Raw genomic sequence first — 14431 nt, 5'->3', positions numbered from 1 at the left:
CACACACACACACACACACACACACACACACACACACACACACAGCATGGATCACTGGCTCTCCTAAAGCCACATGCTCCCCTCCTGCTCCATCCTCCTCCCGTTTGGTTTGGGCCAAACACCCTTGCTTTTCTGGGTTAGTAGGTCTAAATTTGAGTAGGTATATGTATATGTGTGCCCCCTTTGTGTGAGACCATCAAATTACACACTTCATGAGCTGCAACACTATGGGAAACATTGCCTTTTGTAGGAGGAGGAGGTGGGGAACAAAATGCATGCTTGGGCCCATTTTTCAGCAAGATAAATATGATACAAGCCGTGACTTCCACTGAAGTAAATATTGTAAATAATAAAAGACCCTGAGGAGACTCTTAGCTTGGAGCTATTTATAACATGAAGCAAACAAGGCCAAATTGCACTGAGCGGGTATCAAAGGACCAAAATAAAGTATCTGTTATAGTATTGCTAACTGGCTCGATCAATGTTAAATAGCAAGTTTGTGTATGAGTAAACATTGCTACCCTGAACTGTCCTGTCATTGTATGGATCTAATATTTTTTTTATTTGTAGTGTACAGACTTAAGTGCTAAAGACTTGATGAACATAATACATACATTCCTTTCCTGTAACAGTTTTGACTTTAATAGTTTCATACAAATGTGGAATATTATAGCAACAGACAGATCTCAGAAAATGTCAAGAAATGAATAATGAATATTTTATCCACTTTTCATTGATTGCCCAAACTTTCTGTTTTTGTCTAAAAGGACAGTCATGTTTTTTAGCTGAAATGCGCTTGTTTTGTCATTTCTGTTAAACAGTTTAATGCTTTCTAATAGTGACAATTAATTTAATATTCCTCTTTTGTAGTAACAGCAGTAAGAACTGTGTGTGCTCTGAGCGTTAGCACCAACCCTCTTGTACATTTTATTCCTGTCATCTCCAATTTAACTCTTCTTGCCCTCACATTTTTAAAGCATTCTTTACATAACCTCATCAAAAAGTGTTACTCTGCTATGGCGTTAATATCCTGTGACTATTAGTGCCAACTCCAAACGCGGCACATCCGTGGTAATTAAGCTGCAAATTTAAAGGTGATGGCATCTCTCGAATCATGTGAGTCTTTCCCAGAATTCCAGACGATAATAAGGATCTTTTCTCCTGTCCATTTTCCGCTCTAATCTCCAGCCACTAATTAACTAGCATATCCAGAGATAGTGGGGAAATCTTACTGCAGTTCTGCCAGGATATATGCTCAGTGCTCAGTGTGAAAAGTAGGAAGGAATAATGGTCATGTTATAACTGAAGCAGATTGAGATACAGTGGAATGAGAGGAGTAAGTAATCTAACATAACCCTGTGCTCTGACCCCAACGTCCTCAGTTAGGATATGCGAAGAGAGGAATTCCACTGTGCTGTAATATATTGTATACCTGGTGATAAAAAAAGGCTTCCATCCAATTCATAACCACAATGCCAGTGCTAACGAAAATGAAGCTTAATTAGGAGGCACTTTAGATTCCATAACAGCTCGGAACAGGTGGAAATTAGCACAATAGTTAGATGTATTATGGTTAATAACTTCAAATGGTATTCATTGTCTTAGTCTTTTTCTATAGTTAGCATGCTCCAGTACTTTTGGGCGAGCAGAACTTCTCCAAATGGCTTCTTTTTCCCCCACTTTTTGTGTGTACATAAAAGCACTGCCAAAACAAATACGACAGTTCAAGAGTGCGATTGTTACCATACTATGGCATGCCAGGTCAAGTAAAGAACGGTGTCTTTATAGTTATCTGTCTGGAAGACAGGAGGAGACAAGTGGATGGATGTAAATGTAGTTTCTGTCAGTTTAAATCCTCAGTTTACTTTTTGTCTCATCATGAATAATTTGTGAAGGTTTTCTACAACAAAAGAGTGAGCTTTTCCTCTCATGATCTGCAGTTGGCCACATGTGCCCAGATGGCCTTTTCTCTTCCAACAAACTCTATTGTTTTACTCTTTTCAGACATGTCAGGTCATCTGAGTGTTAGAAGAAAAATTAAAGTGGCACACTTTCTCACGTTGATGGAGAAGTTGCTGACAGATACCACGGTGTTGTTGTGATAAGTTATATGGAGTGAATATGTTTTCTGAGATAAAGGACTTCTAGCATCATCTTTCTAACCAATATTTCACTCCATATCATGGAGAAGACAAAAAAATAGTGTTGACAATGAAAGCATGTGTATGTAGGAAAACAAAAGTAGTAAATCAGCCAGCCCCTTAGGTATAGCACCCTCCCTAACAGTTCAGCAACCAAACATAGGTGTGTGTGTGTGTGTGTGTGTGTGTGTGTGTGTGTGTGTGTGTGTGTGTGTGTGTGTTAAAGGGGCTAATGATTGCCCTGCTAGCCCACAATACCAGCCCCCTCATGACCCCATGAGCTAGCCCCTGAAATCAATCTCTCTCTCATGAATTATTGAGTTGTTTGCCTTCAGCTCTCTACAACAGACACCAAAGGAGACCTTCCCTTTTCTTTCTTTACATTTCTCTCATTTTGTGTCTGCCTTTCCTTTCATTCAGTTACTTTCCTGGTTTGTGGTGAAGATGTAACATTCTGAAAAAAATAATTTGCCTAGTGGTCATAATGTACCTCTTGACACGTGAGAGAGCAGACTGTGTTTGCGATGTTGCATGCAGACCCAATAAAAGTGCTAACACCTACTGTATGGATTAGGGTTGCTGGAAATGTAACAAAATCATTCAGAGTTATACAAGGGAAAGCCATTGGTATAGGTTCCTGATCTACATACATTATGCCTTTGCCTGAATTTCTGAATTTCTTGTGAGTAATAATATTGTTCCATTTCTTGAATGGGTTTCTGGCTCACAGCTTTAGGGTCCCTGGTTCAAACCTAAGCTTAGATTACAGTCTGTGTGAAGTTTTGCATTGGTTTTTCATGGGTTTTCTGGATTCCTCTGGGTTCTTTGGTTTCCTTCCACCTCCCAAACACATATTGTTCTTGTCTCATATTGTTGAAAAGAGTTCTTACAGCCATAGACACAATGTTTGTGTTTTAAAGACCAGTTTATAATGACTGTTTTTTTTTTCAAATCAAGAAGCTGCATCTTACTGTTTAAAGAGGGCATCAGTACAATGAGTACTAGTCACATTTCCCCTGCAACTATGACCTCATAAAACTAATTATGATAATATACATAATTCAGGTGAATGTGTTTTAGACTAGATTTCCATATCTCCAGGGTCTCTGCATTTTGATTGACAGGTCTGTGCTGCTACACTGGGACGATCAATTACCAGTGCTGCATATGAAGTGTTGCTTATGTAAAATAATATTCCCATGTGTTATTTCCCTCTCTTCCACTCTCTTTTCTTAAGCAACAATTTACATAAAGTACTAGCACACACAATAACTCACATTCCCTCTATTCTCAATAATTATTAAAGTTATGCTATGCTTATATATAACAAAATAATTCATAAAGAATGAAGGTATTTAGGGCGGTTGTGTCCCAGATCTGACCTATTTAACAAGCCATCTTTGAAGGGATGTGTTTTGAATATTTTCTGCATCAGAGAGAAAGGGTGAGTAGTTTATGTTTCTATTTGTCATAAATACTTTCAGGTCACACTGAAAAAAATGTGTTTTTTGGTGTTCTTTTGGCACCAAAGCTTCATATAATGGTGTGATGTACAGTCAAGGATTTCCACCTTCCTTACAATAATCAACATTTTGTGCGATTGCTAGCTAGTTTGTGTGTTTGTTTATTGCTGATGCATCTTCCATGTCTCTGGTTTGAGAGCCTGAAGCAAAGAATCTTCTGGTTGGTACCTTCCTGCACCTCCAGCCTGCAGTAAACTACCCAGCAAACAGAGATAAGATGATATTGCTGAGAATATCAGGATTACTGCAAAGAGTGAGGTTGTAGAGATCAATCCATAAACCAATAAAAAAAGAGACTGAGACATTTACACACAGTCTCTCTCTCTCTCTCTCTCTCTCTCTCTCTCTCTCTCTCTCTCTCTCTCTCTCTCTCTCTCTCTCTCTCTCTCTCTCTCTCTCTCTCTCTCTCTCTCTCTCTCTCTTGCTTTGTCTCCCCCTTTATCATTCTCTCTTTATCCCTTTCTGACTCAGACTCCCTCTTTCTCTCACTTTCTCACTGACTCCCCTTCTTTCTGATTCACTTGGAGGTATGCGTTAGCCCTCATAAAATATTAATGTTGGTTGTGCTCATGGCCATAATTGCCATCTCAGCTTTTGAATAATTTATGGTCAGTGTACTTCACTCGAGTTCGTTTACTGGCACTGTGGCTAGCACCACGTGAGACTACGGCAAATGCATTAATGGTTCTTGTTCTGAATATAGCAACTAAATTAGATTACCTTATAAAATGCACTTCTCTTGTCTTTCTCAAACTTTTGTTAGATTTGTAGAATATGGAACAATTAACACACGTTCTTATTGGTGTAGTTTTAGTACTAAAATAGTTCAGTGAGTTGAGGAGAAGACAGTGGTTTACATGATGTAGAACGAACGATAACTTACAATTAATTTTGCTTGTGCGCATTTGTATGTGCATGTAGGTGTGTGCAAAGTTTATTGCGTGATTTCAGTTGCTTTCTGGAGCCTGATGACTGATGACCAGATGTGACCTCTAGACATGGGGGTCAGAGGTCAGAGCCACATTAGCCCTTCCACCAAGCACCTTACCACTTTACAAGACACTTTAGATCCATCACACAAATAAAGCATTTAGCAGAAGTTGTAGTTTGGAATAGTTAGCAATTCTTTTGCCCCATGAAGTAATATATATTATATAAACTGTGTAACAAATCAGGAAAGTGTGTAAAGTTTTTTTTCCCAATAATTTCAAAAGCTATAATAATTCCAGAATTGCACCAAAAGAACAGCATACCCAAAGTGCAGCATGGTGGTGGCAGCATCATGTTTTAGGGCTGTTTGTTCTTCAGCCACTACTGAAGGGAGTCATGAATAGCTACAAATACCAGTCAATTTCAGTGCAAAACTTCAGAGCTCTGGTGGTAAGCTGAAAAAAAAAAGGAATTCAGCATGACAGTGACCCAAAGCATACATCCAAATCATCATGAATGGCTTCACCAAAAGAAGATTCATGTTTTTGAATGATCTAGCCACAACCCAGACCCTAATCCAACCTAAAATCTGTTGGCTGTGCACAGGAACTGCCCTTACAATTTGTTGGATCAAGAATGTTTTGGCAAGAAAGAGTGGGAAAATATTGCCGATTCAAGATGTGCCAGGCTGATACACAAAAAGACTGAGAGATGAAATCAAATCAGAAGGTGATTTCAGCATTTGAATGGGCATTCAGAAATACAGTAGATGCCCACTGAGTAAGAGCATCTGATGCCCACATTCACAATTCTAACAATATAAAGGAGATTAAAATGTTCTGCAATGTCACAGTCCCTCTACAAGTCTCACCTTATTAAACATTACAGGAAGTGACTCAGTGCTGGTTTTCTCTCCAGGGCAGTGATCACTAATCATTAAAGTACATAGTCATACATGCTATTTTGTGGATGAGTAACACAATCATCAACTAATACCATCAACAGAAAAAAATGAAACCATAGCAATTTATAATAACTTGAATCTAGTCATATGTATCAACAAGGAAGTTGCTAGCTGAGAAGCAGGGAATTTGTTGAACTCAGGGAAAAACTCTTTCCTTCCCTCCTCCCTTCTTCTATCCTGTTTTGGTTGTCTGTCTGTATTAGAAGGCCATCATGTTTTGACCACTAATCCCTGGTGCTATTGAAAGGTCAACATGAGCATGTGTAAGGCCACCACACACACACACACACACACACACACACACACACACACACACACACACACACACACACACACACACACACACACACACACACACACACACACACACACACAAAGCACACCTTCCCCAGTGAGTGCTGTCACTGTAATAATTGGCCTTTATAATTGAAGTGCCCTTAACACATGGCATGTCAGGATTGTCTTATTAATTATGAAAGCATAAGGTCCCTGTGTTGTGTGTAACGGCATTTATGTATTGAACAATCTTTCACTCCTTGCAGAAAAACCATCCCAAACTAGTCACTAAACAATGTACTGAACTAGTACATTAGTGTTCCCACAGGTATAAATAATGTAACTGGGGTCTTTCCAAAAACATGAATTTGTAATCTATATTATGATTATTCTGTTGTTGACTGGCATATTTAATAAGGAAATGTGCATTTTAATTTACACCTGCTAATCCAAAAAAAATGGGCCTCCATGAAATGGAGTTAATCATCAGTCAATTACAAGCATGCAAATATCCCAGAGACTTTCAGAGGTACACAAGTGTGTCACAAGGTCAGCACCATTTAACTGTTATCTGAGACTGAGATCTTTACATTCAAGTCACGAAACATTCCGCTGTGCAGTTTAACTACACTTTACCAATTGAATAATTCACTTGATTCAATTTAGTCTGACTGAATAACTCTTCCTCAGCTGTGCTATCAGTGGTCAACCATTTCCTTTTCATGTCCTTTCCAACTTCTGATGAATGGAAGAATATATTCTAGCCATTTTCTCTGAGTGAGAAATGTAAGTTTGAAGAGGTCTCAGGATTAATTCAGGAACTCTCTAGTAAACCTCCTGCATAAACATGTAATAAGCATTTATACTGTGCTACTCTGTGATGCTCTGATGATTGTGTGTTTTCACTTTAAACCACAGAAACAAAAAGCACAATTTATGATTCCACACAATGGCCATAGGAACACAAGTAAATATCAAATGCTGGCACAAAAACCCAAGACAATGAGATTATTCCAACCAGAACTTGTGAAGTAAAACATGTGCACATTCATTTATGTGTGTGTGAGTGTGTGCACGTACATGTATGTGTGCCTGTGTGTGCGTCTGCATGTGTCCGTGTCCACACAAACAGCTGTGAGATTCTGCTTGATCAGGGTGAGGGAAAATATGCTGAAAGTGGGGTTTGAGTCTGCTCTAGCTTTATTGGTTGGCATTTGCTTTGGCATAACCCCTGAAAACACAGACACACACACACACCCGCACACACACTCACACATGCACACACACATGCACGGATTGTGTGCATACTTATGCCCCTGCCAGTAAAAGCAGCTGGTATTTTGCTGGTACAACTTTAATGTCCATCTGTGACTGAGGGAAATTGTGCTGTTGGCCAGCCATGTTTTTGTATTTTGGCTTAGAGAAGGGGTGTGTAAGTGCAAGGAAAATTCTTTGGTGTGAATGTGTCAGCTTCTCTCTCTCTCTCTCTCTCTCTCTCTCTCTCTCTCTCTCTCTCTCTCTCTCTCTCTCTCTCTCTCTCTCTCTAACACACACACACACACACACACACACACACACACACACACACACACACACACACACACACACACACACACACACACACACACACACACACACACACTTTTGGGAGATTAACAGCAACCCAACAGGAAAAGGAAAGGAAAGAAGTGCTAAAACTGCTTTTCTTTCATTTTGTAACCAGTGGGATTATATGTCGGGTGTCTCCACCCTGTTCTGTTGAATGGAGTGTGTATTATATGGCACTGCTACAAAAGCTTCCATTACTTGTTCTGACCTTTTATTTCTGTCCCTTCCCCAGGTTCTTCCTGAAGTTCTTCCTGAAATGTAACCAGAACTGTTTGAAGAACGCCGGTAACCCACGAGACATGCGGCGCTTTCAGGTAAAATTACTCACAATTGGACTCACAATCTCTCTCTCTCTCTCTCTCTCTCTCTCTCTCTCTCTCTCTCTCTCTCTCTCTCTCTCTCTCTCTCTCTCTCTCTCTCTCTCTCTCTCTCTCTCTCTCTCTCTCTCTCTAAAAACCAAAACCCAAATAATTCCCATTCAAACTATTTTCATACCTTTATTGCCATAGCTGTTTACAGCAGGACTAAAGCAATACTAAATGTAAAGCCTGATTCAATTAGAACATATAGTTTTTTAAAATAATATTTAATTCAATCAGTTTAATTACTATGATTAAGATTATATCAGTAAGAGTACACAAATATTATATTATTGGCATCTGTTTACTTCGACACCATATTGTCATGTATTGACTCCGGGTGACTCCACACAGACAATAAACAAGCTCAGGTCCAAAGCAGGAATCCTGAAGCTGTGAACTGAACGCTGTTGAACTGGGATGTCCTCATGTACTGTACATGTAAGAAATAAAAAGGAGCTTAAAATGTTCTGCAGGTCTGAGTGAATGATAAACCAGAAGAAGTTTCTCCAACCTTATTAGACATTACAGGAAGAATTTTGTTCTCTCCAGGAAAGCGATCCACTCTCTCTCATCTGCACACACACACACACACACACGCACACACACACACGCACACACGCACACACGCGCACACGTGCACGCACGCACACACGCACGCACACACACACACACACACACACACACACACACACACACACACACACACACACACACACACACACACACACACGCACACGCGCACACGCACACGCACACACGCGCACGCACACACACACACACACACACACACACACACACACACACACACACACACACACACACACACACACCCCACACATACATACACAGACACACATGCACACACACACACAGACACAAGAGAAGATATTAGTCTTAGTGTTTGTAGATTTAAAGATATGCTTTATTCAGTGCAAAGTACCAAGCCTCCCGATTCATACAAGTGAACAAACAAGTTTTTAAAAACATCACAACTTTACCTTTTTTCATATTGGAGCTTTCCCTCCCCCTGTAATTCACCTATTGCTGATGGAGCTGGTTGAAAAAGTATTAGAAATATATCAGGCACGATTAGTAGGTAGTGACTCAGTATTCAGTTCTATTAATAAAAATGACAAACTGAGAATTTGGCATTCATTGTGTTGGAACAAAAGTATTAAATGTACTTCATACACAGTATATTATAGTCATGATATAAATATGATGAGACCATGCAGAGGGCAAAATGTGATCACAGTGTGATAACCTTTAATACATATTCTCTTTGCCTGTCATAGTCTCTGCATTATACTGATGTATGTATCTTTATTTTTATATACAGTTACAGATCTGATATATTATATTTATAATTAAAAGATTTGATTAGACATAAATAATAGCATATTCATTCAAGTCCAGCACACTTTAACATTTCTATCTTGTTTTCACTTTCACCGATACCACAAATATTCACGTCAACAAGATACCACAAATATACAGTGCACTGGTCTTCTGGCTTGTTTCTTCATTGATGCTATGACATGAAAATAGAGCTTCCTAATTTTAATCATTTGGGTCTTGCACATACTGTGTATTAACAGGTGTCTTTAGTTTTGTGTCTTTAGTGATTTTTACTTCACGCTTGAGGTAATAAATGGCACTTTTGTTATTGTGTAAACCCCAGGGTTTACAAATCATATAGAATTGATCATGTACAATGATGTACATATTAGTGAGTAAAAGTAAAATGTATTATGAATAAGAATATTAGTATTATTATCCTCTTTATCCAAGTTTTTGATGTAGCACATTTGGTTTGTCTCCTCAACAAAAAATCTTTCAAAAAACATGTGTGTGCATGTTACATTACTCCACCATGAATACATTACATTTTTAAATTGCCAAAGACAGACTCATGTTTTGCCAATCATGGGTAGGATTTTCTTTTTCTTGACAATGATGCTACTTTTCCATGAAGCAACATCAAATAAAAAGCCTCATGAAAGCTGTTTGTCCCAAAAGCCTGGGATAGTGACACATCAACCATGTAAACTATCATAGTATTGATGCACTCACGATAGCAAATTTATACAAACTATCATGAGAAAAACTGAGATTAGATTGACGTGCAAGGTTTTAGCTTTAGCTAAACATAAGCCATGTGAAAGTAAATTGTTTGTTTTTAAGGGGATTGTTTTATGTCACAAACAGACATACACACACTCATTACTCAAAACCCCATTATTCTGACACAAAAGAGGAGAAACGTCTGAGATGGATACACATGCGTGTGTGTGTGTGTGTGTGAGAGGGAGAGAGAGAGAGAGAGAGAGAGAGAGAGAGATCGAAGTCACGAGATAAGGGGTGTTTATGAGACAAAAATTGAGATATAGAATACCAGTCCCTTGGAGACTTCTTCTTTTTGCTAAAGCCTTCCTTTTTCAAAAGGTAAGACTGCTCAGATCAGCAGCAATTAAAATGAGAGGCTCCTTGTCGTGCTACAAGAGGACTTTGTTTAAGCTGTTTAATTCCACTCACAATGGCAAACACAAACCATTACTACTGCTCTGACATTGTCTCAGGCCACTCAAGTGCTACTACCTTTAAATAGGATTAATCTGTGTGAGCATCAATCAGCAGTCATGTAGAGAAGGCCATTGTGAGAGGAGCACATAGTCCAAGATGAGAGGCTCGATGACTTCGATAAAAGGCAGAGATCAGTGTGTGTGTGTGTGTGTGTGTGTGTGTGTGTGTGTGTGTGTGTGTGTGTGTGTGTGTGTGTGTGTGTGTGTGTGTGTGTTTAGTACTGAGGACAGATGGGACTGTATGCATAGCACTCCTACTAAAGCACTGCATTCTGCAAAGGTGTGTTATTTTTGACTGATAGGAATTACCGGAGAATACAAGAATACTGTAAATCAACATTCAGCAGAGAGTATGAAACTGTACATATTTAATGTATATAAACATTCTGAAACACAGTGCTCTGATTCGATTCTGATTGGTCAGAAGATTTTGATTAATTGTCTATATAACAGCAGCTCGGGCAGTAGCACTGGCTGTGAAACAAATCACAGGTTCATATTAATTATTCTCAGTTTCACTAACTACAGGAACCCAGAGACTTGTGTGTCAGATTCTCCACACAGACATCTGTAACTTTAACTTTAACCACATGAGGAAGTCTTTGGGATGGAAGGCTTTAAGCTTTGTGTTTACTTGGTAATATGACAAGCAGCATTTTTTTTTTAACTTCGCTAGAAAGAAAAAATAGCTGCTGAGAGAGTCACTTTTTTACAGCTGTTATGATGACAAGAACTAACAGGTTTCAGAGACAGCACTAAAGATAAATAGAAATAGAAATCTTTGCTGTGGTACAATAGGAATAAAATGCCTCAGGATGTGTTGTTATTGGAAAATAATCAACTTCAGGATGGTAAAAGTAACTCCACATCACACTGAATCACACAACCACATAACTGATTATTGCTCTATAGAAACAAGTCATGTTTTATTCTTTAGAAATTTTAATTTATATTTTAGATATTGGTATAGATAATTACCATTTATTTAAAGTAGTACAAGTGAATCCATGCCATGTATTTAAATAGAGTGGAGTAAATAGACTATATCTAACTTTAGTGAGAGAAAGTTCAAGCTTACGGTAATGAAACGGTTTAAAAATAACAGTATTAAAGTAATTGAAATCCATTATTCAATAAATGATTCCCAATTTTGGTTTCAGGTGGTAGTTTCAACCACAGTGAGTGTAGAAGGACATGTTCTCGCAGTGTCAGACAACATGTTTGTGCACAACAACTCCAAACATGGACGAAGAGCACGGAGACTGGACCCTTCAGAGGGAACGCAGTCATATCTGGAACACGGTAAGCTGCATTCAAATATGTCTACTTATTAGCTCATTCATTTATTTATTACCTATTCATTACTCTTATTTCCTTAGGTTAGAGGAGTGCTGTATTTTCTTTACAGTGCTACAGTTTTTACAGCATCTTTAGCTTAACAACCTTAAATCAAGCCTTTCCTTGCTCTAGTAAAACTCTCGTATTATCCTGCACTTAACCCTAGCAGTAAATCTAGAAAAATCTAACCTTTTATTCTATGCTTTAGTCATGGTGCGAAATCAGATATTCTGGTTAAACACACTAACTAGTTCATAACAGAGAAAAGCATATCAAGATTGAATCCATCAGGCTATGTGTGGGAGGGAGGCAGAGGAGTTAAATGTAAAGTCTGAGACTGAGAGAGAGAGAGAGAGAGAGAGAGAGAGAGAGAGAGAGAGAGAGAGAGAGAGAGAGAGAGAGAGCGAGAGAGCACAGTAGAAAGAGAGCAAGTAAGATTAAGAGAGAGTTAGAGAATTGCACGATGTAGGGAGAGCAAGAATCCCTCAGTGGCTTTTTGCCAAGTGCACACACACCATTATCTCATTATCAAATATGCAGTGAGCTTCTGCCAACGACAAGACACACATCTCCAAATGATCCCACACCCAGGATTATAACTTACTGTTAATTTTAAGTACATTAGGTGTGTGTGTGTGTGTGTGTGTGTGTGTGTGTGTGTGTGTGTGTGTGTGTGTGTGTGTGTGTGTGTGTGTGTGTGTGTGTGTGTGTGTGTGTGTGTGTGTTAGCTGGAGGAGATTTGAAGTAGGTACAGTTTCCCCCCTGCACACTTCTTTGAGCTTTGACCTCCTAAGTCATGTATTCAATGGAGCAAAGAAAGTAAGGATGAACCACAATTAATTAATCCACAACTCTGTCCTTCCCTAATCCTTAGATTTTATTCCTTTCCTTTTTAACTCGTTTATCCTCTTGGTTGCTTCTGGTAACTTATTATCTAAAGCTATTTATAATCATGCAATCATTCTTCACATTGAATGACACTGATTCTTCTACATATTCAGAGCTGATTTAGAAATTGCACACATTGGTAAGTAGACCTCAGAACTAACTATGGACATATGTGCTGCTCATATAGTTACATGTGAGGCAGAGTTTAGCAGAACAGTAGATTCAGTCAGTTTCCTGCTATTTAGACTTTCAGCCTAAGTGCTGTAATGGAGTGGACAACCAAATTCACCCCAAATGCATAATCAGCCCACATTTTCATTACCCAACTACAATCAAGCTTGAATTGCATGTAATCCCAAGCTTAAGTTAGGTAGCTGTGCAACACAAGTTTGAATCGAAATAATCTTTGTGTACCTATTAACCATTTTGAACTTCAGTCAGGTTAAAAAATAATGACATATAAAAAAAAGAATAACATTGTATGGAACAGGAAGAAAAAGCCCAAGAGGAACAGAGTGAAACAAATTTTTTAAAATTCTCAACTTGAAAGCTGTTCACTCAAGCTGAAGCCTGGACTAACAGGGTTTATAGATGCGCTGTAGAGACTTTTGGCGTATTTAATTTTCACTGTTACGCAAATCCTTTGGCTTGTCATTTATTTGGCCATGAATTAGAATTTTTGTGCCCTGACAATGGGATGTTGAACAGCACTGATAATGTGCCATATCTGCAGCCATTGACAAACATAGTGTAAAAACTGCAGTAATGTGGTGTGCATGTTGTTGGAATTCAACGGCTGTAAGAAGCTCGAGTATGTGATTCAAAAATAACTATATGAATTGCAATTTTATGTAACATTAATGCCATCCAAACCTATTGGTTCACTTCTGTGAAAGAATGGTCTAGGGTAGTTGTGTAGTAGGTTCTTTATGATCGAGGCTGATAGGCGCTGACCTCACATCAGTCCTAAGGTTGGCCTTGTTCCAGTGATTTTCTGAACACCACTGATAAAAACTGAGACTGGACATCAGTATAACAAACGCCACAGGGTCAATGTCAAACAAGTGGCACTTGAGTTTATGCATGCACACACACACACACACACACACACACACACACACACAGATAGAAGAGATATTAGGTATGCAACAAGTAAGTAGAAAGTTTAGCGTTTTACTGTAGTTACTCTGTGTGCATGTACAGTATGTGCATGTAAGCATGTGTGTGCATGTACGTGTGTGTGCGTGTACGTGAGTATGTACGTTTATGTGTGTTTGTGTGTGTACGTGTGTGTGTGTGTGTGTGCATTTATGTGCATGTGTGTGCGTGTGTGTGTATACGTTTATGTGTGTTTGTATGTGTGTGTGTGTGCTAGTACATGCGTGCGTGCCTGTGTGTGCGTGTGTATGTGGTTGTTTTTTTTTGTGTGCGTATGTATGTCTGTCACTGGGAGCAGCATGGTGAGCAGATGGTGCAGAGAGAGCCACAGAAAGTTTAATCCTATCAGATGGATTCATGCTTCTCCATCTGCTTAATCCAGCAAAAAGCTCAGCTTCTGCCAAACAGTCCACTTAGGCCAACATTATAACCACACAACTGCACTTTACTTCCACACCTCCCCAAATGACATTATGCTACATAAATCAGTTCTTATTTCCTAAGTTAGCACACATGTCAATGATGTGTCTGCATGTTTGTAGATCCTGGTGTGTAAATGTAAATAAAGCACATCAGCATGTGTTTACAGGATAACAAGTGTGGTCCTTCCAGTGTTCTAAATCTAGTTGGGCTTAAGAGCAGGTTACTGTTCTAAAGATTA

The 14431-nt window shown here is 38.9% G+C and overlaps 1 protein-coding gene across 3 annotated transcripts in view; it reads left to right on the top strand.

Moving 5' to 3' along the window:
* The window catches only part of ebf1b (EBF transcription factor 1b), a 98782-nt gene that overhangs the window by 52075 nt on the left and 32276 nt on the right, over positions 1-14431 (top strand). For all 3 annotated transcript variants that reach the window (XM_027139961.2, XM_027139959.2, XM_027139960.2), the window contains exons 7-8: positions 7675-7756; positions 11547-11688. In XM_027139961.2, coding sequence (XP_026995762.1) covers positions 7675-7756; positions 11547-11688 — 224 coding nt within the window. The remainder of the gene's footprint in view (positions 1-7674; positions 7757-11546; positions 11689-14431) is intronic.

This window comes from Tachysurus fulvidraco, chromosome 21, assembly GCF_022655615.1.
Source record: "Tachysurus fulvidraco isolate hzauxx_2018 chromosome 21, HZAU_PFXX_2.0, whole genome shotgun sequence".
NCBI classification, from domain to species: Eukaryota; Metazoa; Chordata; class Actinopteri; order Siluriformes; family Bagridae; genus Tachysurus; species Tachysurus fulvidraco.
Note: the sequence above shows the minus strand (reverse complement) of the source record. Positions and strands in the feature narration are given on the sequence as shown.